The 26,933-nt window shown below is 41.1% G+C and overlaps 1 protein-coding gene across 1 annotated transcript; it reads left to right on the top strand.

Moving 5' to 3' along the window:
- The first annotated feature begins 1,199 nt into the window (after window positions 1–1,199).
- On the top strand, window positions 1,200–18,130 carry LOC311060496 (uncharacterized protein). Its single transcript, XM_084078691.1, has 11 exons — window positions 1,200–1,291; window positions 1,622–1,804; window positions 6,744–6,860; window positions 9,025–9,165; window positions 9,364–9,996; window positions 10,868–10,986; window positions 12,311–12,832; window positions 13,323–13,431; window positions 13,629–13,756; window positions 14,354–14,709; window positions 16,307–18,130. The coding sequence occupies exons 3-11, from the start codon at window positions 6,746–6,748 to the stop codon at window positions 16,494–16,496; spliced, it is 2,313 nt and encodes a 770-aa protein (XP_083934817.1). The 5' UTR covers window positions 1,200–1,291; window positions 1,622–1,804; window positions 6,744–6,745; the 3' UTR covers window positions 16,497–18,130.
- The last annotated feature ends 8,803 nt before the right edge of the window (window positions 18,131–26,933 follow it).

Below are 26,933 nucleotides of genomic sequence, written 5' to 3'. Positions count from 1 at the left end.
CAACATGCCCAGAGACGAGATCCTGGGTTCCCCTGCACAAAGACTGTTTTCCAGACGGACTCGAACAAGCCTGCCAATCTGCAAACAGTTACTGAAACCAACAGCGAAAGCAACGGCCGACATTAAAGCCCAGCTCACAAGAAAGCGCGAGGCTCAGAAACGCTGCTATGATAAGTCCAGCAAGGCCCTCGCTCCCCTGTCACCAAACCAAGTGATACGACTCCAAACACAGAAGGGACATGACAGAATAGGAATCGTGAAGAGGCAATGTGTCGAGCCACGTTCATACGTGGTGGAGTCTGAAGGAAGGGAATACAGACGCAACAGGCGTCACATTCTGCCAGTGATGGAGCCACAACCTCCAGAGCCCATCATTGCAAAGGAAACCGAAGTGCCACTACGCACTCCCATACAACAAATGAACAGAACACAAATGAATAAAGAGCCTGATAACGATGAACACTCACTGTCAGGACAATGTGAACCACAAACAAATGCTGAAATGACTCCCAACAGTGTGTTGCAGGAGTGCACAGAGACATGGGACAAAAGCCCGGTTCAGCCATCCACTCCAGTGTACCGCACCAGATTTGGTAGGGTCCCCAAGCCAAATAGGAAGTACCTTGATTAGACAGTGCATGCGTACATAGACCTGTGTTTGAGATGTATGTTGTTTTGAGTTGAGAATCATTCTGTATGTGCATTTATTCGTTGGACTATGAGTCTAGTTACAGAGTGTGACTGTGTTATGGTAATGGACTTTTGATTCATGAGGCCACTTTACATTTGTTTGGTATCAGCTCAGCCTCAACTATGTTGTGATTTCACAGTACATGTACATGTTAAAAAAAAAAAAAAAAAAAAAAAGAACAGAGGACAACACATTGGAAATAAGTTTCTGGTAATAATTGTGTTCACATAATATTGTGTTTTTCATTTTCATATAGAATACCGGAAGAAGTTTTATTTTGACATTTGGTAAAAGTGTTGGTTGATAAGCAGAGCTTAAAAAGGGGGATGTAGACAGTTGTATTGTTACACTGTTTTGGTTATTAAGTGTTGCCGTAGCTGCGGTGCCCCCCGCGAGATTACCTGGACATGAACGTGATTTCAGTATTGTGTATGTGCTTAGCGGATGCTGTCCACACACAGATGTCTCCCGTCCTATGATTCATGGTTGTCAATAAACCTGCTACTTGGATTAAACCACGAGTGTTTATTAACAAGTCTAGAAGTCAACAGGAGAGAAGCGAAAACATAGTCTCCGGGCTACATTTAGTAGAAACTAACGGTACGTTTTAACAGCGGGCGACTCTCGGGCGATGCCGGGCGACATCGAGTTCATGGCAGAATGCTTAACAACTTTTGAGATAATCTGTAACATACTGAATAACAAAATAGAACCATAGAATAATATAAGAAATCTGACATTGACATACAATTTACGACAAAGTTCACTTGAAGTCTAATAACACACCTTAATAAACCACCAACAGATCACATTGGAACATTTATGTATGATTGTGATTGGAATGGGATACCGGTATTTAAGACCCTTAAAGACACGGCTTCACTCTACTTTAACAATTTATTTCATGTTGCATTTCACTACATTTCCCAGAATGCAGGGAAATCAGCCATCCAATCATGTAGCTACAGACGTTTCACGACATCCAGTCAGTTCCATCCTGTCAGTTCCCCGGGAAGAGAGAAGAAGTAACCGTAACGTGCGACTCAACTCTGACAAGCAACTGAAGAAAGTCTATAATTGAACACTTTTCCATCGAGGAAAACTCAATCCGAGGTAAGATAAGAGTAATATAAAACTAAATCCAAGCAAAGTTATGCTAAGAGTAATATAAAACTAAATCCAAGGTATGCTAAGAGTAATGTAAAACTCAATCCGAGGTTATAGCTATTAAGAGTTAGCCCTGAAACGTGACATGGTCATGGAAGTCATGGAACCACTTGTTCCTGGTTTGCGATTTCTTTACATTTACAACTGCCACATCTACTTAAACGTTCACATTTCAAATATAAAGTACCTACTGACCCCCGAGCCACGGATGTAACAAGTTGAGGCGCACTGGTCTAAGTACATCTGTATCTTCCGCATTGTTAAATGAAAAGCATTTTAATCCGATCGGTGGCCATTTTATTTTTCATTGTTTTGTAATGTATCAGCGTGCAATACACCTCCCAACCGATAGGGTTGCGTTGTTGAAAGCATCGGAGAAAATGGCTGGCGATCGGATTGAAAAAGCTTTTTATTGAACAATAGGGAAGATACGGGTACTTAAATCGGTGCACTTTAACTTATTACATCCGTGGCATGGGGGTCAGCACTTTATATTTGAAATCTGAACGTTTATGTAGATGTAAGAGTTGTAAATGTAAAACATTCTCAAACCAGGAACAAGTGGTTCCATGACGCTTGTGACAGACGAGTGTCATGTGAACCATGGCTAGCTAAGAGTAATAATAAAACTCAATCCGAGGTAAGCCAAGAGTAATATTTTATCATTCAAACATATTTGTTGTCTAGTGGAAAAGAACGTGTCTGGAAATTAAAACGTGTGTGTGTGTGTGTGTGTGTGTGTGTGTGTGTGTGTGTGTGTGTGTGTGTGTGTGTGTGTGTGTGTGTGTGTGTGTGTGTGTGTGTGTGTGTTTTTACTGTATATTATGGTCAGATACTTGCATGGGAAGTGGTGTAAACTAAGTAACTAAGAACATTTACTGAAGTACTGCATTTAAGTACAATTTTGAGGTGTTGGGGGTACTGGGGTATTTTCAAATGTACTTATACTCCACTACATCTCAGAGGAATACTCGTACTCCGCTATTATTATGAAAACTTAAGTTACTAGTTACATTTTATTTTATTTTGATTATTATTACAAAACATACATTAACCACTTCAACCTTATTTTGGCCATTTGAAAATAGCAGATCTATAAGCTCACAATGCCTTGCGATGCATTGTGAGCTTATAGATCTGCTATTTTCAAAAGATTTTTATACATTTGAAAATTTGTGAAATGGGACATAATTAGTACTTTTACTTTTGGTACTTTAAGTACATTTTGATGCCAATACTTTTATACTTTTGTACTTTTACTCAAGTCATTTTTTTATTCCGGACTTTTACTTGTGACAGAGTATTTCTACATTGCAGTATTGATACTTTTAAGTAAGAAATGTGAGTACTTTTTCCACCACTGTGCATGTGTCATAACATTTAACCAAGCTCAAGTTGAGTTGCAAAGTTTTTGTCCAGCAAATGTTGATAGAGATAATGTATGTATTATCTCTGGGACCCCATAATCTACACTGTAAAATCTTCAGTGTTAATTTAACTCTGAGATTGTTGTGTACAAATGGAATGATCAGAGCCATAAGCGTCCATTTGGTTCACAACAGTATGTAATTTAGCTGGGGACCCCCTCATTGAACTCTGGGGGTTTTGTGTCTATACTAGAGGATGAGAGAACATAGCATTTATTAATCTGACATTTTCTGCTATACAATTCCCTTCTTTTACATTTTAAGGAATTTCAGTAAAAAATGAATGGCTTTTAAAGAGATATTTCACTTTCAAACATGTTTGGGGTTTTTACCGTATGCTCAAGCTTTTGTGTTTCACCTGAGACAGTTTTTAAGTTGCTTGATTCAGTATTTAGATATTTTTGTAAAGCACCACAGACCAGGATTCTCAGTTCAGTTGATTTATTCTGATAAACAGACAAACAAGGCAATCACTGATCTGCTCTGGATATGTGTTTCCACAGTGACAAATGCGCTCTCATAGCAGACATAGACCAAGGAAGATTTTGAAAGGAAAGGACAGAAAGTAATTCCGTTCTCTAGATATATGACGGGTGGCAAAACTCGCACCGGAAGTTGGTGAATAACATTGCAGTGGATGGAGCCGGCTGGAGCAGCTCATGAACAAACATTATTTCTGAAGGATTGAGACCATTGTAAAATAATAGCTTCAGGAAAATAAAAGAAAACATATCACACATTTTTTTCTGCTCTTATGTTTTTCCATGTACACTCTACATACATTTATTTAGGTATCCAAAGAGCAGAGAGAGTAAGATTCTCACTGGGCAGCCAGACTGATTGACAGTCACTGATTGACAGCTGTCTGCCAAACAATCAGTCAACACCTGTTGACAGCTCACACACGTCCCGTCCCCCCTCCCCCTGCAACCCCCTCCCCCCTGGAACCCCCTCCCCCTGCCCCCCTGAAAACTTGAATTGGGACATTTTGTATAATGAGTACTTTTACTTTTGGTATTTTCGTGTGTGAGCTGTCAACAGGTGTTGACTGATTGATTGGCAGACAGCTGTCAATCAGTGACTGTCAATCAGTCTGGCTGCCCAGTGAGAATCTTACTCTCTCTGCTCTTTGGATACCTAAATAAATGTATGTAGAGTGTACATGGAAAAACAACAGAGCAGAAAAAAATGAGTGATCTGTTTTCTTTTATTTTCCTGAAGCGATTATTTTACAATGGTCTCAATCATTCAGAAATAATGTTTGTTCATGAGCTGCTCCAGCTGGCTCCATCCACTGCAATGTTATTCATCGAACTTCCAGTGCGATTTTGCCACCCGTGAGTGTCACGTCATATATCTGGAGAACGGACGGACTCTGTCCTTTCCTTTCAAAATCTTCCTTGACATAGACTAGGAATTATACAACAGGTAGTTCCGACCAAGCAATCTGATTGGTTGAAATAGCTTTCTAGCCGTGCTTCAAACCAGCATCATAGCACGGGCCTAATCACATTAATAAATCACTCCGCAGTGCAGTCCAGTCCGCACCTGATTAGACCATTATATGGCACAGCTGTGCTGTGAAGTCACTCTGTCCCACGGTAGGAAAACAAACAGACAGTAGCCTGACCCACCGCCGCCACCGGAGAACAAACAGCTATGCAAAATGGACTATGTTGTTAATTTGGTGGATTTACGGTTGATCAATGGTTAGAAGGTTATAAATATCCTCCTGTGTAAAGTAAAATGACTCCCATTTCGTTAACAGTCCAGTAGGCTATATGCTCGTCGTACGACCGTGTCACGCGGCCAAAATAGCCGATCTACAAGTTCACAAGCGTCGCCATCGCGACGCGTTGTCAGCTTGTAGATCAGTTATTTTGGCCGCGTGACACGGTCGTACGACGGAGCATATAGCCTACTGGAATTCATTCCACTGCGCAAGCATTGATAGCTCAGCTGTGTTGATGAGACGGTGCCTCAAACTCAAAGCACTGCTACAGGGACTATTTAATGTCTCTCAGTCAAAAACTCTTCTCTTTACAGGGAAACGGACAATAGCGAAACATTTTTATTATTAATTGCCCCACAATATGAATACATTTGGATGTGTTTTGTTGGTAACTGTTGTATAATCGCAATATTACACTCGAGGGTGTGCTTTACCTTACATTATTGGCACTTCAGTGATGCTGGCGGAACTCGGCTTCGCCTCGTTCCTGACCGCATCACTGGCGTGCCAATAATGACGGTAAAGCACACCCTCTCGTGTAATATTGCTTAAGTACGATAGGTGACGTCATTCCCTTACAGGCAGCCGCCAATTCTCTTAAAGTGACAGAACACTATAGATCACAAAATACATTTGATGTCTGGGCAAGTGGAGGCATGATTAACCATGTTACACTTGGTTCTGGTGAATTATATCTTCCTAATGCGTGAGGGGGGCGTGTTTTTTCAATAACTCTTTTCATTTATTTTTATATTTTTTTGGGAATATAAAAGAATTGTCATTGTCACTGTTTGAACTACAATTATTTGAAAACTTAGTTACTACTTTGTAGATTTTGATTATTACAAAACATACATTAACGTCTTCAGCCCCATTTGAACTTTGGCTATTTGAAAATAGCAGATCTACAAGCTCACAACGCGTCGCTATCTGACACGTGAGCTTGTAGATCTTCTATTTTCACAAGATTATTATATATTTTAGATATATGATAACTTGTGACATTCTGCATAACAAGTACTTTTACGTTTGATACTTTAAGTACATTTTGATTACAATACCTTTACTCAAGTACATTTTGATTGCAAGACTTTTATTTAGTATTCCTGTATTGTAGTATTCATATTTTTACTTAAGTGAAAAAATGTAGTACTTTTTCCACCACTGGGAGACTGCAGGATACAGATGGAACATGTTGCAGTGATGCTATAGCCATGTAACTCAGTGATTAACTGGACAAACATAATGTAACAGCATAACTGCAATTGCATATTAAAGCCACAAGGTGGCGAACAAAGACCACTCTATTACAGTAACAGATTGAAGTGTGTTGAAGGGAGCAGCAACTTAAACTTTACACTGAACAGTTTGTCATGACAGCTCATGTTTGTTGTGGACAGTTAACAATTTAGCATCAAACTATTCGCGAACTATGGCAAAAATATCAAAATCATGATCTTTTCCTAGATCCACACAAAGTGTCATATTTTTTTCTTATTATGAGATAACTTCACAAATTGATCAAAATGTAATGCATGTGTTTTTTTTTTTAATAATTTGGATGTTTCCAGCATGGCAAGGTAGGCAAGGGAATTTTCTTTGTAAAAGCACATGCCAACAACAAGGCAATTCAATGTGCTTCACACAAAACATCTCTGGGAGTTTGTTCCAGATATGTGGTGCATAAAAACTAAATGCTGCTTCCCCACGTTTATTTGTGGAACAGAAATGGAGTTTGATTCCAGCAGAAAGAGACCACGGCTGGGAGAAGGAGGGCTGACGCAGGCATACATGGAGAGCGACACTTTGCAGAGCGAGATCCAGACCACCAGCACACCAGCAGGTAACACATTATGAAGGGCTAGAAATGTCAATCAACTATTTCCATTACTATTTTAATGCAAAGCATGCTTATTTTCTCAGATGCATTCCTAGAGATACAGTATGAGTACTACAGTTCATAGACTGTAAAAAAAAAAAAAAGAATATGGACATAGGGAGCCCCGTCACGTGACCCATTGGTTTCTACAGATGCGTTTCGGAGCCACTATTTCAGCTAATTTAAACCCACCATCTTGGAATTTCCAGTCGCAAAAAGCAACTGAAAATGACGGCTATTGGCTGGAAGGGCTGTGAGGGAGGGTCTTCACTCAGTAGAACCAGAAGCCCTAGAAGTATACCCCACTTTATCATCAATTATTAAAATGAATGGGACCATAATTTACAAAAATGGTAACTGAAAGACTTTAAAGGGTTAGTTCAGATTTTTTAACATAAAGCTGTAGGAAATACTTACCATTAATGTAGTGGTTGCAAAGGTATTAATTGATTGCAACCGTGGTCAGAGTTCTGGTCCGGTTCTGATGAATATTAAGTAGTTCCGGTGATTTGGTTGACTCATTAAAAATAAATTAATCAAAAAAACTAACGTCATTCGTATTGTTGACCTATTTCTACCATATAGCACAGCTTTCGTTCAACTTTGACCTCTCTGTCACATGGTACTATTTTTTGTGTCCAGAATCACTGTGTTGCTGCAGCATACTCTCAAAACAAGGTCCACTGCCAGTGTTGCCTGCTGTCTGCTTATTATAAGCGACTTGTTAACCAATGAACTTAAGCAGCTTATTTCTCTCGCAATCTGGCACACTAGTTTTTTTTAAATTAATTTATTTTGAATGAGTGGCCCCACCAAATCACCAGAACTACTATCAGAACCGGACCAGAACTCTGACCACGGGACTCCTGCAATCAACAATGAATACCTTAGCAACCACTACATAAATGGTAAGTATTAGAGCTTTAAGTCCAAACCCTTTAAACTAGTGATTGAAAGTGTAAAGTATTGATTGATCACAAGATTGATTCTTTCACCTGGGGACCACCCGCCCCTTACATACTGAGTCAGTCACACAGTGTTGTCAGGGACGGATTATGGCTTGTGCACAGTGTGCACGTGCACAGGGCCCTGAGCCAATGGGGGGCCTTGGATTTAATAGGCTTTTTAAAAAAAAGATATATATAATATATATATATACCCTAACACCAAAATAAAGTAACCAAAAAACGCCCCAAAACGGGTCCGGGACACATGCGCACACGCCCCGCGCGCGTGTGCGCATGTTCACTTTAATCCGTCTATGACTGTTGTGTGCTGTGGTACTTCGCTGTACTGGTTTGATGCATGTTCTCGTTTGGACAGTGGGCAGTGCAGCGAAAATGGCAAATAGCGCTGCGACAGCACATTCTCAGTCTCACAGATAGGTGTCAGTTATTACCGCTCTGTCATTTTCACTCCTTAATGCGCCACTATTAGCCTGGCTCCACCCCCTGAATCGTTTGCCTCGCATTCAGGGCCTGGTGACGCTGTCGAAGGCGGGTGTTTCTCGGTTGAAAATCTGTACGACGAATCGGGATCGGGATAATCCAGTATGAACCAATCGCCAAAGAGTCCCACTTTGGCCACGCCCCCATCTCAGAAATCGGCTGCATTGAGAGGGCTTTCAGACTAAATAATGGAGTGAAACGAAATGAAAATTCAGGCTGAGTGTCAGGCTACGCCACTATAGGACTATAAAATATAAGGCATTATATTTTTTGGGGCTTCAAATATTAGTGATAATAATAATACTTTGCCCACGTCTTCAATAGGTGGATCCCAGTCCACCTATTGAGGACACGGGCATATACTGATGATGACATCATCAGGGATGTCTTCTCCATATATGGGCATAAAAGAGACATGGACAGACCGATACAGAGATCTCCATATGTGTATAAAAGGGACACAGGCAGACATATGGGAAAATAGCTGATCTACAAGCTCACAACATGTCGCTGTGGTGGTGTGAGCTTAGATTGGCTACTTTCATTTTTGAAAAGTTTTGGAACATTTTGAAAAAATGACTCTTTTAATGACATGCCCAAAACAGGGACATCATGGTTAATGTTAATTTTGTGAACAAAAAGGTGTTGAATTGAAAGTAAACAATGCTTTTATCTGACAGGACTGACTGACATCAGGATTCTTCTGTTGGGAACGAGTCGGTCTGGGAAGATTTTTGCAGGAAACACCATACTGGGAGGATGGGAGGTTGTACCTTGGAATAGTACACCACAAGAGCAAGCTACACGCTTTCTGCAATCTGGTACTAGTATAAATATGTTGTTTGGCTTTTTTTGTTCTCTTTTTGTTCTCCCTTCCCACTTTCCCCCCCTCTCTTCTTCCTCCCCCTCTTCTTTCTATGGAAATAACGTTGTGATGGGAACGATGTACGAAAGCAAATTTCACCCACTTGTTTTACCTTGTAAACCTGACAATAAACCTGATTCTGATTCTTATGCAGCTGGAATTCAGAGGTTAGCGCAGTGCGATGTAAGAAAGGTAAGATATGTAGCAGCAAGGAGACATCTGACAGTGGTGGAGTCACCAGGCTGGTACGACAACAGTCCACTACAGGACACCTCAGAGATGGACAAACTGGAGATCCAGAACAGTGTGTCACTCTGTTTTCCTGGACCACATGCTGTCCTTCTGGTGGTTCCGATTCATGAAGCATTCACCAAAGCACAGAGAGTAGCATTAGAGGAACACATGACACTTCTGTCAGAGACAATCTGGAGTCACACCATAGTACTGTTCAGGAATGGAGACCGTCTGGGAGACACAAGCATTGAGCAGCACATTGAGGCTCAAGGGGAAGACCTCCGCTGGCTTGTTGACAAATGTGGGAACAGATATCATGTCTTCTTCAACCCTACGGAGAGTGATTCCCTCTCCGGAAGACTCTCTCGTCAGGTGACAGAGCTGCTGGAGAAGATAGATGAGATGGTGGCAGGAAACGGAGGTGGACACTATGAAGATGATGCAGAGGCTTCAGAGAAGGTGTCAGAGAGGAAGAGGAACATAGAGAAGCATGCCCAGACATTAATGACCAAGACACAGAGACAAAGAACTGCTCTGAAAGCTCAGTTTGAAGGTGATGATTATAAAATCTGTCTGTCTGTCTGTCATTTGTGTGTCTGTCTGTCTGTTATCAATCTGATTGGTAAATTAAATTATTATTAAAGACCCCATGACACGCTAGAAATCATGATATTTGCTCTACCATGACATACCGTATTTCTGGTCAAAACAGTTTGTTAGGGGGGGCTATGGACAGGACATGTCACAGACATTGAGTAGCGTTTACAGGAGCCAATGGGAAGAGGTTATCAGGTGTCAGTGACTAACAGACTCAAGTTGAAGAAACCAAAAGGACTCTGTATTAATCAGTGTTGAACAACTACGTGACCTATTTATCAGCTAAAATATATAGTTTGTTTAGAATCTAGCTGCGACAGTTTCGCAATGCGTTTTTCTCTCCATTTCTCCCCCGCGCCTGCCGCCTGTCAGTATCCAGCCAGCACACACTGGCCAGTGATAGCCGGCTGTGTCTGCTCTGCCGAGGTCCCTGCCTCGGCTGCGATTTCAGCCAATCGCAAGCAGGCCGGGCGGGCTTGGCAAAATCCAGTTGCCTTTAATTTATAGCATATTATAGCAGAGCTATAATATGGTGCTGGAGTTGATAAAGTATAAATGGGCGTGGGCCATAAATATTCAATAACATTTAAAAATATATATATTTAAAAAAATGCACCAGGCCCGGTGTGACATCAAAATATTTCAACTCTGACCAGCTCTTTTTATTTTTCTTTGTTTTTGGAAAATGTGAATTTCAATGCTAAATAACTACTTTTGTTGTCATTTTGGGGGCAGGTATTGCATATAATTGTGTACAGTGAAGCACAAGAAATAAGGGATTTTAACACACCACTGGTTTAAGTTAATGTAGAGTTTGTGTTTGTCAGGAGAACATCAGAGTCTACCAGCTGTGAGGGTGATGTGGGTAGGTGGAGAGAAGAATCAGAGGAGCAGCGCGGGAGATGTCACACTGCAGAAGAACGTGTTTGGACAAACTCCATTACAGGTGATTAATATTAATGAATGAATGAATTTGATGAAAAACACACACACACACACACACACACACACACACACACACACACACACACTCTGATGGCAGAGAGAGGAAACCATGCAAGGCACCAACCTGCCCATTGGGAGCAGTTGGGCTTGGGGGTGTCTTGCTCAAGGACACTTTGACACTAACTCGGCCGGGAGACCGGGAGCGAACTGGGTACCTTCCAGATCTGCTATACAAATAGCCAAAGTATCAACAGAGCATAAGTGGTTAAGACATCATCATGTAATCAATCAACTGTCAGTGATCATTACACACCTATTTTTTACTTTGTTATACGATATAGGCCAAGTACAAGTTCACAATCAGCAATCAAACAATGTAACTACAGTACATTTACTCAAGTACTGTACTTAAGGTACTTTTGAGGTCTTTTTACTATACTGGAGTATTTCCAGTTTTCAGCACTTTTGCTTCTACTCCACTACATTTCAGAGGCAAATATTATGCTTTTACTCCACTATAATTATTTTAAAACTTAAGTTACTAGTTTTCTTTGTAAATTTGGATTATGATCACAAAACATACATTAACTACTTCAGCCCTATATACTGTACATTTCGGCCATTTGAAAATAGCTGATCTACTGTATAAGCTCACAATGCGACACATTGTAAGCTTGCAGATCTGCTATTTTCAAAAGATTCTTATACATTTTATACATTTGAAAACTGTAAAATGGGACATTCTGCGTAATGAGTACTTTCTACCTTTGGTACTTAAAGTACATTTTGATACCAATACTTTTGTACTTTTAAAATCTGAAATTCTGCCTTTTTTTTTGCCAATTTGGGGGTCCACTTGCAATATCCTCACGGCCCATCAGTGGGCCACGGCTCACAGGTTGAGAGTCACGAGAGAGACTTAAATCACCTTTCTTCCCCATTCTGATGCTCGTTTTGAACTGCAGCAGATCATCTGGACCGTGTGTACATGCCTAATTGCATTGAATTGCTGCCATGTGATTGGCTGATTAGAAATTAGAAATTTGCGTTAACGTGCAGTTGGACAGCATACTTTATAAAGTGGCCGGTGAGTGTATTTTTAGGTTGTTCAATTATCCATATAGTTAATTGCTGTTTTATTACATTTTTTGTAGTTTTCCTGTGCAATGTTAGACAATGTGATAATGGGAGACAATGGGACAATGGGAGAATAATAAAGTCAGTGAGTTCATCTCTGTCAAGGTTGAGAGGGAACTCTTCACTGATGACATAATAGAATGAATGTTGATTATTATGACTAACACACAGTAAACCTCATATTCCAGGAGTTTGAAGCCCAGAATAAACTGACAGAATGCGTCAGACAACAGAGACGAGATGGTGAAACAAATGAGACTGTGGTGATCTGTCCATACTGGTTGACTGCACCTCCATCACAGAAGATGAAAGACGTCCTTCTACACGGTGTGACTCTGTGTTCTCCTGGACCCCACGCTGTCCTGGTGAAAGTTCCTGTCAGGTCCAGTTTCTCTGAAGCTGACAGGAGATCAGTGGAAGAACACATGGAGCTGCTGGGGGACAGAGTCTGGAGACACGCTGTGGTTCTGTTCACACAGACTGACTGGCTGGAAAGGAGACCTGTTGAGGAGTACATAGAGTCTGAAGGAGAACCTCTGAAGTGGCTCCTGGAGAAATGTGGCTACAGATACCATGTTTTCGATCAGTTCTGGTTAAAAGACAGAGAGCTGATGGACACAATAGAAAACATGGTGATGAGGAACGGAGGACACTTAGGATCTTCAGACTCAAGAGAAGACAGGTCTGTCGGAGACACTAGACACTTCAAGGTGAGACATTCATTCATCCATTCTTATTGTTTCCACTCATGGTTGTAAACAACAATTCTTGAGTTCTTGAATTATTAACCTCATTTTATACATTCCATGAATGAAAAGGAGCAGGAATAAGAAAAAAATACATTCATAGAATCGACCTCAGGTCTTAATGAGTTACATAATCGTGATCTCTGACATATGTATGTAAAATGTGATAATAACATTTTTTTCTTTAAAAACAAAAACAATATATGTACAGTATGTATGATATACACACGCAGCTCCCTTTTTAGTTATTCACTGTGACATATTCATAATATTAAGTGTGTGTGTGTGTGTGTGTGTGTGTGTGTGTGTGTGTGTGTGTGTGTGTGTGTGTGTGTGTGTGTGTGTGTGTGTGTGTGTGTGTGTGTGTGTGTGTGTGTGTGTGTGTGTGTGTGTGTGTGTGTGTGTGTGTGTGTGTGTGTGTGTGTGTGTGTGCGCGCGCGCGCGCGCCCTGCAGACCGAATGCTACACACTGTCTCGTAACCCACGAGGGAGATGTTTGATCATTAACAACGAGATATTCACTGTGGGGCTGGAAACCCGACACGGAACTCAGAAAGATCAGGGTATGTATCCCTGGTTTGGTGATCTGATATAATTTGTGTCGCATTCAAAGTCAACACATGATGTAGTCTGTCTCTCTCTGTCTCTCTGTCTCTCTGTCTCTCTGTCTCTGTCTCTCTGTCTCTCTGTCTCTCTGTCTCTGTCTCTCTGTCTCTCTCTCTTTCTGCCTCTCTCTCTCTTTCCTTATTGTGTCACACAGAGGCTTTAGAGAGGGTGTTCTCCAGGCTGGGTTTTAAGGTGGAGGTACACCGCAACAAGACAGCATGTGAAATACGTTGTGTGCTGGGAGACCTGGGAAGACAAGATTTCACGAAGGCAGATGCTTTGGTACGTGGTGTTCAACATATCCAAAGAGTTTATTTTTATTTTTATTGATTGAATACTTTATTTGACAGAAATGTAAACAGCACAAGGTACAGTCAGACATTTGGGCTAAAAGGACAACACAAACAAGTCATGGGGACTTGTTTCCATTATGTATTCAATTAATCAACGTGGTATAAAAATAACACAATAATACATATCATCAACCGATACTAAACTATTATGTAAAAAGAAAATCTCAGCAGAGAATGGCGTCACCTTTCTATGGGAAAATTGCGTTTACCTTCCCTTGTGGTCTCCTTATAGATGTTATTTTTCACCTCTAGTATTGTGGCTGATGTGGGAGTCACTCAGTGTCAGTCAGTCTTTCACTGTGCATTCCTGTCTTCACACGGTAATGAATAGGGGTGTGCCGATATATCGTCCCACGATATATCGCGATAGGTTTTCGTGACGATATGTATCGTTTTGGCGTAAAAAAATGTTTTCATAATAAAAAAGTGCCATATATCGTATCGATATCGTGAGCCTAATATCGTGTATTGTATTGTGAAATTAATCGGCACCCCCCTAGCTGAACCATTCTGCCCCTGACATTAGGTGGTGTGCGTGCTGACTCATGGGATGAAGGGATACGTGTTGGGTACAGACGGTGGGCAGGTGCTTCTCCGTGAATTGAAGCAGCCCTTCATAAGTGAGAGTGCCCCCACCTTGGCAGGGAAGCCAAAGCTGTTCTTCATCCAGGCGTGCCAGGGGGACGTCAGCCAGTACGTGCGTCCCCGGAGTAGCATACAGGCAGATAGTCTGTCCCTCAGTCCTGTCCAGTCAGTTTCGTGGTACGCAGACTTCCTGATGGGCATGGCGGCCGTAGAGGAATTCAAAACATTCCGGCATGTGGACACAGGTTCATTCTACACCCAGGAGCTGTGCAGACAGCTTGAAGCAGCAGCAGACAGGTGAGAGGGAGGTTTCAACAACTGTCACCAATACCTATTGAAATATACATGGTGCAAACGGGTAGCCATCTTAGGAGGGTAAGGGTAAATCACCAACCCATAGGAATCCACTGTAATTCAGATGGAGTTGGCCTACCTTTAAATTCATCCTACATGAACTGGAGACAATTTTGATTAGAATAAATATATGTTTCCAAGTGTAAGGTGTAGATAATGTGTTTTATATTTATTGTCCTGCTCAAATACTAGTTTCCCTGAAATGCAGAGTTGACAGAAAGAAGCAGTCACATTTCAGTCACATCGTAGTCATTTCACCAGCGCTAAATTCAAAGTGGGGCATCACTACTGCTGATCGACTGTTAAGTATTTTTGTATGTCACATGCTTATATGCATGCATTCCCTATACCTGCCGTGGAGCTCAGACGGTATAATGAAAAGTTACAACTTGTGAGTTTACCTGGTAGATGAAGCCAGGTATCTAAATGGATTAAATACTGTATATTAAAGTGCGTATTATGAACAAAATTTGCTTATATATAAAACAAAAACAAAACAAAAAAAAACGAATATAAAGATGATGATGATATAAACTCCTCTGTAATGTGACAAAGATGCTAATGGACATGATTATTTGATTTATTTTAAAATAAAATAGGCACACCGTCTTCAAGGCAAAGGATCACTTTATTGAGTTTTATTTTATCAGGTCACTGATGAAGATCCTGTGAGGATCGAAATGTTGTCTATAGCTACTCAATAAAGTGATCCTTTGCCTTTAAGACGGTGTGCGGGCTCTACTGTACCTCTTTTAATATTCGTTATTTGGATAGCCTAACCTTACTTACCAGAGTAATAAAGTGCTTCTAGCAAATGACGACAAATGGCGAGGTCGGACACCACTTTCCCTCTTCATCCTGCAGTTTGCCTGCATTTTATTTATAGATGGCAAGAAAATAAAATTCCCTGGTTGTTATTTATACAAAATGTGACACAGCACCCCTTAGGCATAGCTATAGCTGTAATAGAACTAAAATAGAACTATAATATAATACTATTAGGCTACCATGTATTTTGTTTGTGGGGGGGGGGGGGGGGCGCTGTTTCAAATTTAGGCGGAATACCCAAATGTTGTGTGTATCTATGGCTTATATTCTCCATCCAGTGATGTTTATTCAAGGTGCACTCAGTTTTTTAAAAGTGGACATATTTTAAATTAATGCCAGACCACAAATACACAATGTCAAAGGGGACAGAAATAGAAATATTTCTGATTTATTCACCAATATTCTGTCCCCTTTGACATCACAAGCACAAAACAAAATTGTCTTGAAGGTGAACTTTGATATTTAACGTAAATCCTATGGTTCTGTGGTGAGGAGGACAGGAAAATCAGACATGACACTTCCCAGTGTGTTACTGTATGTATATCAAGAGTTTGCGTTGGAGGACATTTTATACGTAGGCTGGAGATTATTTTTCCAGCGCTGAGAGCGGGTTCTCACAATATGCACGGAGAAGTAATAGATTATATTGTACAACTTGGAATTCAGTAGTAATTTGCCAATGTGATATTCTACTCTACTGTTTTCCTGACAGTGGAGAAGACATCCATAGCGTCCTGACAGCAGTGAACCGTGAGGTCGGCAAACGAGAGTATCCCGTCGACAACAGCTACGACATAGAAACGCCAGAAGGCCGGCAAACCATCTCCCAGAAATCCCTCGTCAAACAAATGCCAGAATGCCGGCACACCCTCACAAAGAAACTTGTCCTCAACTTCATCTGAGATGGGGGTGGGGGCGATCTCAGCAGAGATCACCTAGATAGATCATGGAGAAGGGATAGACAGGATGATGTTAAATATGAACAAACTGAGTCACAAAAGAGAGTTGTGTGAGAGAATTTTTGTGTAGCAGGGACTGTAATATCACACACACATTGAGAAAGTAGCTGAGGGAGAGATAAAGAGAGAGAGAATAGAGACATTAAGCCGGGGTTGATCAAGCCCCGACTTATTTCCCCGTAGCTACCCATGGTCAGTCCTATTAGGGCAAGACGGGGCCCCTCAGTCCGCTTCTCCGGAACTACGGACCGGGGGAGGCTCTGGCACGTGGAGGGACCAGGCTTTGTGGATGGCCTCCTGTCTGGGCCCCTCCTTCGTCTCACCAGGTCCAGGACCTGAGCGTTGCACCAGACTCCCCCCGTTCCAAACATTTCACTCCGGCGTGATGGTGTCTTGGGCCGTGGTGGTACTACAGGCTCCACTTGCGGCTTGCCTGAAAGGCCCTCCTTAAAGGCCTCACACCAACACTCCAAGAAAGCAGGGTTGAGGAGAGCTTTTGTATGAATAAATACAAATAAATAAATGCTTTAACCTCCTCATTGATAAAGCTGCAGGACAGTTTGTAAGCAATGAGTTGTCCCATAACTATCTCCAGTGGTGAATGATTTATAGCATTGAAGTGGAAATATGCAAACATTCGGCGGAAATAGCTGATCTACAAGCTCTTGTGAAGTATATAATTTCACGATCCGTGACATGCTCTGTCTCCCTGTTGTGTTTTCATGTATTTGTTGTTTCCTTGTTATAGTTAGTGTTTTACTTTTCAGTTTCAGTGTCCCTGTTATTCTGAAGTAATGTTGCAGTCCTTGTTTCCGTGTTAGGTGTTGCTTTACACTTCTGTACCTTATTTTGTAGTATTGTTCCATTGTTTGGTTCATTCTGTTTGTTTGGTTCAAGCTGTTGCCTGTCTTGTCTCACCTAACCTTTGATTAGTCATGTTCTCCTCCTGTGTCCTCTTAGTCCCCAAGTAACCTCGCATCACCAGTCTTTCCACCTCGGAGGAAAGCCTGGTCTGCGTTCCAGAAGACAACATATGATCCGGTCTAGACCACGCCTACTGAAAAAAAAAAAAAAAAAAAGAATCCTCTTTCCGGATTCTGCCCATCCGGTTTTGCGGTGCCTCTTTGTTTTGGTTCCCCAATCCCTATTTAAATGGAATAGAATTTCCCCGTGGGATAATACCGACGCTAAATAGTCTCCGGATAGTGCACGCACATTTACATTTAAAAAATAAGCTAAACTATGCCGCATCAAGGATTTTATTAGCACGGACCTATTTTGGGGTGAGACGTCTTTCCGGTTCTGCCCATCCGGCCACTTTTTCTTTTTTTTACTTCCGCTCCCGACCGGATCATATACCCGAAAATGGAATGCTGCCCAGGCTAGCCCCCCAGCCTATCCCAGTGTTGATTGTCTGTTGAGTTCACCTGTGCCCTGTTATTTCCCTGTCTATTTAATCGCTGTGTTTGCAACACAACATTCCCAGTTCATTGTCTTATGTTGCGTGGAGTATATTATGTCTTGGTTTCAGTTCCTAGTAGTGTGTATTCCCACCTTGAGTCAATAAACACTTTGAACAGACCTGTTCAGCCTCTGCCTCATCCTCCACTTGGGTCCTACATTCTACCCTGACTCAAACCGTGACAAAACCATGAAGCCTAAATAAATATATCTCTGTATTCCAATACATTTACAGACTGATTCAACTATTTTCTTGTTAAAAAACTAAAAACTAGATGGTGAATGGGGTTTATGAATGCTGTCATTTATGCAGGAGAGAGTGGGGGTTTAAATTATAGTATCTGCTTGTAAAGTGCATTTTCATTCAAATGCATTTTCTTAAATGGGACTACTGTATGTATATTCATTGTCGTGAAGTTGAATTTTGAAAGTCATTGCATGTGAAGGCCCAACCCACACCGAAATGTGTGTGTGTGTGTGTGTGTGTGTGTGTGTGTGTGTGTGTGTGTGTGTGTGTGTGTGTGTGTGTGTGTGTGTGTGTGTGTGTGTGTGTGTGTGTGTGTGTGTGTGTGTGTGTGTGTGTGTGTGTGTGTGTGTGTGTGTGTGTGTGTGAGTGAGTGTGAGTGTGAGTGTGAGTGTGAGTGTGAGAGAGAGAGAGAGAGAGAGAGAGACATGTGAGAGACATTATGGCTTCCATGAAATGAAAGCCACTTAGCCACAACACACACACACACACACACACACACACACACAATGACAGGAAGAGGCTTTAGTGTATACTGTTGGTCCTTATATATCAGTCAGGAAGTCGCGAAGTAAGCACTACGCCTACGCCACAACCACCATGGTTGTGGTGTAGGCGTAGCGCTAACGTCTTGTTTGTTGCATCAACCTACAGCTCTTCAGCAGAACTGACACTTTATGAAGCATCATGACACATTTTTGACAAGTCACCAAAACAATGTCATTCTCATTCCTTCAACACATATCCATTTGACACTCCCCTAACTCATCAACATTACTATACCTGTTGTTAATATTTACATCTGTTAAAAAAATTACATTTTCACTGAATAATGACTCAGATATATCATATTTCATATCATATTTACATCAAATCAAAACTTTATTTTTAAAGCACATTTAAAACAACCAAAGCCGACCAAAGTGATGTACAATATAAAAAATTGGCGCACAAACAAATGTATGTATGTATGTACAGTATGTATGTTCACATGGAATTGAAAGCCAAGGAGAATAGGTGGGTTTTAAGTAGAGATGTGAGAACCTCAATGGACTGGGCAAATTGGATACGGAGGGCCAGGTTGTTCCAGAGCTTGGGGCCTGCAGCCGCAAAGGCGCGGCCACCCCTGCTCTTTTTGCTAGTCTTCGGAAGGACCAGCATCAACTTATCTGCAGACCTCAGCAGCCAATCATGTAGATTCTCACGGTCGCATGAACTTCTTTTATTGTCAGTTTGTTATTTTCCATGCACACGAGAGGAAGTAGCCACAAAGTGCTTCTCTAATTCTATATATGAAAATATGAATCAACATTTTCCCATCATCAAGAATTATTTTTAACTCAATCTGAGGTAAGTAAATAAAAGATATTTTATTTCATTTTAATTAAATTAATTATGTAATTTTATATACTGTATATATATATATATATATATATATATATATATATATTTCTAAAAATGTTGATTTAAAAGCACACCATTTTTTGTGACGTGTAGCGAGTTGTAGATTTTGAGCTCTTTTTGCTGTTTGTCATACTGTACGTATATAGGGCTTAAGTGGTTAAGTGTGTATCTGCTATCAGGTAGAAAGCTGTATGTCCAAACTCTACTTTTCAGGAAACTATTATTATTATTATTATTATTACCCTTATTATTATTATTATTATTATTATTATTATTTTAAGTCGTAGAGCACTGTGCAGCGGCATCACCGCCAGGCCAAAAACACATACAAGTGTTTGTGTCATATTATTAACAGTTTACCAAACTTAAGCTCAAGTGGAGGTACGAGGTTTTTGACCAGAGAATGTCAATAGGCCTATACCAAATGTATTCTATGGAAAGTGTTGATTCTTCCAGTGAGTATGAGTTTGTGTTCAGTGAGGTGGTCGTCATTGCCAGTCAGCCAGCTGCCAGCATAAAAGCCTGCTCCACTTCAGGCCTTTTTGCCATTCTCACCATAGTGCTATGGGCCATATTTTCATGCTTTGTGCTTAAAATATCTTATAATGTGTGCTAAGGGGGTATTTCACTTTAAAGTACTTCTGAGGTAATTACTCAAGATATTTTATATTCATTTTTATCAGACATGCCCCCATCCTATACAAACCCATTGTAACTTCAAACTCCATTTTTAACCATGTTAGATTCACTGAAAACACACGTCCCTGGTTTTGGTGACTGAATTGTCCTTCTACTTCTACTGCATGAGGGCAGATGCGGTCTTGCTTTAGGCAAGGTTAGGCGACTGCCTGGGGCCACAACAGTCAGGGGGCCTCATGAGATTTACCCAAATTATTATTTTTTCAATATAAATAAATTGTTTTTCATTCCATTTGAGGCAAAAACTCAAAAATCCTGCGTGAAAATGCCACAACAAGACCTCTTATTTTATAGGCTTCACTTCATTTCACTCTGAGCCCCCCCCCCCCCCCCCCACCCCCTTAGTTCAGAATGCAATGGTCTATTCTATAGGCCGCCGCCCACCGGCCAATTGCAAGCCGAGCTGCCCAGAAAGTCACGTCACATAGGCCCAATTCCAAACCACCCCCTCACTGACTTGACTTGGGTGCGCGTTCATGTGAGCTCCGTAAGGGCTTGAGGGTTGTTCCAATCCAAATGGAATTGGGCCATTCTACGAAATAAGCACACTCACTCACTGACTGCTGGGTGTGTTAGTTGGAGAGTGGAGACAAGACAGGAAGTCACAGAGAGAGAGACACACAGAAAGTGAGAGATAGAGAGATTTGACAGAGGTGCACAAAAACAGAGGAAAATAAGAAGTTGATAAATAAACTCCCAAAATTAACTTAATTTTTCACCTCCCCTGCTGCACCTGCACCTCCTGGTGATACTGTTGTTACAGCAGCAACAACAACCAGCATTAGTGCTGCTAACAAGCAAGACCTCAGAAAGGAGTACACTTTTGTGGGGCACCCTTTGCTCAGCAAAACGCACAGCAAGGACCCCCAAATGTATATGTATTTAGCCGTGGACCCCCTTCTCAAAATATTTTGTGCCAGGGACCATTCGAGATTATTCCATTTCAAAATGTTAATAAAATACAAGCTATGAGCTTGTAGATCGGCTATTTTTGAATAAAGTGTCAAATAGGTTTACATTTTGATGCTCTATTAACTAATTTAGCTGGGGACCCCCTTTATTTAGGGCATGGGTTCCCAAACTTTTCTGCCCGCTACCCCAAAATAATGCGTCCATTGACTCACGACCCCACCTAACCCTGGAAGTACAGTAATTTCTGCACATAAACTTGCACGGTGCGCATTTGTAATGTATTAAGCCTAGGACTTTTGAGTGTAGGCCTACTACTTGTACTGTTAATAATCTTGTTAATATAGAATTCAATCAATCACATTTACAGTACGAGATGCGTTTTCTTTTTTATGACCCAAAATAATTTTGCGACCCCAACTTTGGGAACCCCTGATTTAGGGAACCAAAGACCATTAATGAATGACTGTATTTTATAATATTTTTCTTTACTTTTATTTGTTCATGCTTAGATTGTCTTTTTCTTAGGTTTTTGTTGAATTAATTGTTCCTGAGGTAAATAGTCCATCTAATCTAATCCATACTGGCATATCAGAAAGAATAAAACAGAGAGCGAGGGGAAGACAAGAGGAGACCCATGGACTCTGTCGCTGTTATTTTGAACGATGATGGACTACTGTGAAAAGGAGAGGGTAGTCCTCTACCTGCACTTCTCAGATTGAGTTATTATTGCTTGTCAGTCAAAGCATGCCGTTTTATGGCACCTTTCCCTTTGTTGCTGACATCAATTATGTATCAATTATATAAACAAGCGTGGGAGGAGGGAGGAGTGTTCAGTCGTGTGAGTGACTGTTGGGAGCGAGCCTATGACAACTAAAAGCACACACGCAGTAGTGCATACTAAAGCCAATATGCTGGCTGCCAGCTGATATTCTAATCTATACCAATGAAACAGGGATTTACCGAGATATGTAAATATAAACCAAAAGCCGGACAAGTATGCGTCCGGCCAGAGGATGCGCCGCGGAACGGAGAACAGCTAGGTCAAAAAACGGACGGTCTGGCCAAAAAACAGTCGAATGGCCACCTTAGTGCAGCTAGTGCTATAGTGCTACTCTCCCAATACTCCAAGGACACAGTCCACTACAATGTCTTACATATACCATTTTCTACCAAACAACATTTTTGCAACTGCTCATACACTTTCACTACACTCCCGCAAACCAGCATATTGTGTATTTGCAATCATTTCATCAACATCAATCCCTCAACATTTTCAGATTCCACTCACCTGTATAATGATTAGATTCCAAACATTGCTGGCCCACAATGACCTACCTGGCCACCTGATTCAGATGCTATCAATGCATTGAATGGGACATTATCACCTTTTATTAGACCATTGAATGGGCGAAGTAGGCGACCTACTTACCTACCCGCGATTTATCAGACCATTCATTGGGTGTTATCAAGACATACTGACCTACCGACGGAGATGACTTAAATAGTTCAGTTTCGGTTTTGGTTTTGGTTGTTTTGGTTTCGGACCATGACGGAGGCGCGCAGTCTCAGGCGAGCTGGAGCCCCGCGAAGGACCACCGAGGGAGCTAAAGCGACCGAGTTACCGTCCTGAGCGGTGCGACGCTCGCCTGAGCCTACTCAGCGCCGTTGGAGTTATGTACCGATAGGCACAGAATCGTAAATATTGTTGTGGGTACTGCTCCGCCTCCAAAGTAGGTCAGTAGCTCCTGATTACGCCCAATGAATGGTCTGACAAATCCCGGGTAGGTCCGTGTATCGCCTACTCGTCACCATTCAATGGTCTGATAAAACGTGATAATCTCCCATTCAATGCATTGATAGCATTCGAAGCCGGTGACCTGGCCTGGCGGAGACCCATGTGCTCCGAGGAGCACACTTTTATAGTTGTCTCCGCCAGGCCGAAGGCATGGTGGAGAGTATGTTTTCACTTTGTCCGTCCGTCTGTGAACACCTAACATTGGTCAAGCTTCATGTGACATCACAATATGTAATATAAATAGGTAAGACAGAATTAATCATAGACAGAATTAATCAGGAACAGTACTTTCTAATGTGATACTATCAAGGACAATACAGAATTACCATTCTGTATTGTCTATGCCTAGATTGGGAAGAGTGGAAATATTCCTGCAGGGAATTGAAACTTCACATTGTCCTGTTTATGTCACCCTGATTGGTTAAGATTGACTTTTACCACCTCGCCTGGCGGAGACCTGTGCTCCGAGGAGCACATTTTCTAGTTTTATTATATGTTTGCTATTTTAAAACATTTTTGTCATTCAAAAATATTATTAAAAAATCACACCCAGTGTGAAGTGGGCGGTGTGGTCACAGTGATGGAAGTGATTCACTTATAAAAAATCACACCCTGTGTGAAGAGAGTGGTGCCTTTGATGAGCCCCGTATTGATGTTGTCATCAATGTTTGTCTTTTGGACATACACCCGGACACACAGACAAAGTCAGATATAGGAGTGGTTGGCACCACTCAAAAACCATAAAAGTGTTTTTTTTGTGGGGGGTACACTGGTGGCCAATCACAGCGCAGGGTTGGGGGGGTGCAAATTGGATCGATGTCCAAACCTCACTTATAGGGGCGGTTGCACCGCCCAAAAATAAATAAAGGAAATTCTCACACATGAGAGGGACAATATCAATCACCGAAAAAAAGGACGGGTGTTGTCAGTGAATCCGAGGCTGAGGTTAAAAATGGAGTTTGACGTTACAATGGGTTTGCATAGCGATGATAGGATGAGGGTTAGGACATTGATTCAAGGGACACTTCTCCTTTCTGAATATTGTTGTCAAATTCCTCTTCAGTTTCATTGAAGAGGAGTTACCTTGTTGATTGAACTGAATGAACATATGCTCCAGTGGTTGGGAATCTGGGATGAATGGTGTTGTAGTGTGCAGCTGTAGTTGTTCCTGGGAAGGCCAGTAATCCTAGTTACTTTCTCTAGCACTATATAATATATAATCTGCTTCTATCTCTCTGCCTTCTGTGTCAGGTTTCAGTATATAAATAGAAATGTGACGTCATGCTGTGATGACGTCACGCTGGCATTGTGCCAGATTAGGTGGTGATCTCATGCTGGTGTCTGATAAAATGAATATCAAGTATCTATATATTGAATCAAGCAACTTAAAAATGGTCTGGGGTGCACACAAAAGCCTGAGTAGATGTTAAAATTAACTGTTTTAAAGTGACATACCCCTTTAAAGTACATATAGAAAGCTTCTGTCAGTGGTTTATATTTCATAGGATTTCAGTAAAAAACAGCCAAGAAAGGGCACTTTTCAACTCTGAGGGCATTAGGTAAAGTGCTCTAATCTGTGCATGTGCCTGCAGTCTGCCTGCAATGTATGAACTCTTTATGTGTTTATATGTCCATTTGACTTAGGAAAAAAAACACATGAGCACGCTGACACCCACTAGTGCAATATGTCAGAATGCTCCAAAGTGAGGGAGGCGCTTGTTTTGTTTCACTCTCACCAGATTAAGGTTTGATACGTTTTTTTTTACATGCATGACTTTTTCATCACTTGAAAACAGGACAGATGCACCAACAGTGAGGCTTTGAAGACCATGTGGAACAACCGAAGGTCTCACATGTTGACAAGCACACTGTCTGACATGGTAAGTCGATGGATGGAATGGTTGAAACTGTTCATACTGTATGTTCTGCATGTGATTGGCAGATAAATGTATTCTTACACTACAGGCCGAACTAACTTTTGTAGGAAATGTAATGTACTTGTTACACATTCATTCATTCATTCATTCATTCATTGTTTTGTTTTGTTGAATGTCACTTGGAATGATGATTATGTTTTTTCTAACAAATTCCCAAGGAAGTTTGCAAACTCCCTGGTTTTCCAAATGCACTGTAACATATACTGTACGTATGACAGCAACAATGCTAAGTAAATACAATAAAATAAAGCAGTCCACTATGTATGTTATATACAGTACACATGACAGCATCATTAAGTCAGTCTTTACAGCCGTGCATTCATCAAAGTTTTTTATTTCAAGGACCCCCAGTTTGATATGCATTAGGGACCGGGCCGGGACTCCAGTTTCAGAACCACTGCATTACAGCACATTAATGATTGACATGTTCCTCTTGATTGACAGCAATCACTTGTCAGTGCATGTTGACACAGGAGGACTAAAGTTTACAGTCATCTCTTCAACACTTTAATAAGGTAACGGATGTTTCAATATATCATCTTACAAATCAAATGAAGTTACAGATGTGTTTTTATAGGTAGAACACATCAGATGATAGTAAATGATGGATGTACAGTTTACTGTACAGTCAGACTCATCCTGCAATGGACTGTTCACTCTACTAGTGTCTGTCAAACTGTGCTGCTGCATCAGCTTTCAATCCAACACACTTAGGAACTGACAGGAATGTATATTGCAAATTTGTACGGCTATTTGTTTTGTTTATGGCCGTCCGTAAGCCAAAATGTCCACTTATAGACAAGTATCATTGACTTAGTGATGGACTACTGTGAAACCTACTGAACACATCCATGTACTCAGGATAATGAATCCTAACCGTTTGAGTGATCCCATGACCTTGTCTCTGGCGCCACTCTGAGGCCAAAGTGTCAACTTCACACACAAACTATCAATACTTTTGGCAGTTTACATTAATGTCATTTTAATTTTGGGTGTTTCCAGTAGGCTACAATGTTTTCCAGATTGTTCTCCAAACGAACGACCAGCAACACACCAGCAGGTGAAACATTATGATAGAAATATCAAGTGCATGATTAAATTAATTTAATGTAAAGTAGGACTATTTTCACAGAAGCATTTTTTGATTCATTCATGGAAAGTAAAAGAGTACACACACACATATATATATATATATATATATATATATATATATATATATACATACATACATACATACATACATACATACACACACACACACACACACACACACACACACACACACACACACACACACACACACACACACACACACACACACACACACACACACACACACACACACATATATATATACACACACATACACATACACATACACACACACTTTTGTATGTGGTTAAACAGCAATATTTTCTCTGACAGGACCATCTGACCTCAGGATTGTGTTGCTGGGATGGCAGCGCTCTGGGAAGAGTTCAGCAGGAAACACCATTCTGAGAGGAGGTGTTTTTAAAATTAGTCAGATAGGTCAGAGGTCAGCTCAGTGTGAGGTAAGACATGCTGAGATAGCAGGGAGACATCTGACAGTGGTGGACTCACCAGGCTGGCTCTACAACAGTCCACTACAGGACACCTCAGAGATGGACAAACTGGAGATCCAGAACAGTGTGAGTCTCTGTCCTCCTGGACCACATTCTGTTCTTCTGATGGTTCCTCTTGATAGAGCATTCACCAAAGCACAGAGAGTAGCAGTAGAGGAACACATGACACTTCTGTCACAGAGTGTGTGGAGTCACACTGTAGTACTATTCAGCTATGGAGATTGTCTGGGAGACATAAGCATTGAGCAGCACATTAAGGCTGAAGGGGAAGACCTCCGCTGGCTTGTTGACAAATGTGGGAACAGATATCATGTCTTCAACACT

The sequence above is a fragment of the Gymnoscopelus microlampas genome, assembly GCF_963454915.1.
Source record: "Gymnoscopelus microlampas genome assembly, chromosome: 14".
NCBI lineage: Eukaryota > Metazoa > Chordata > Actinopteri > Myctophiformes > Myctophidae > Gymnoscopelus > Gymnoscopelus microlampas.
The sequence above is the reverse complement of the archived record's forward strand: the minus strand, read 5'-3'. Positions and strand labels throughout refer to the sequence as shown.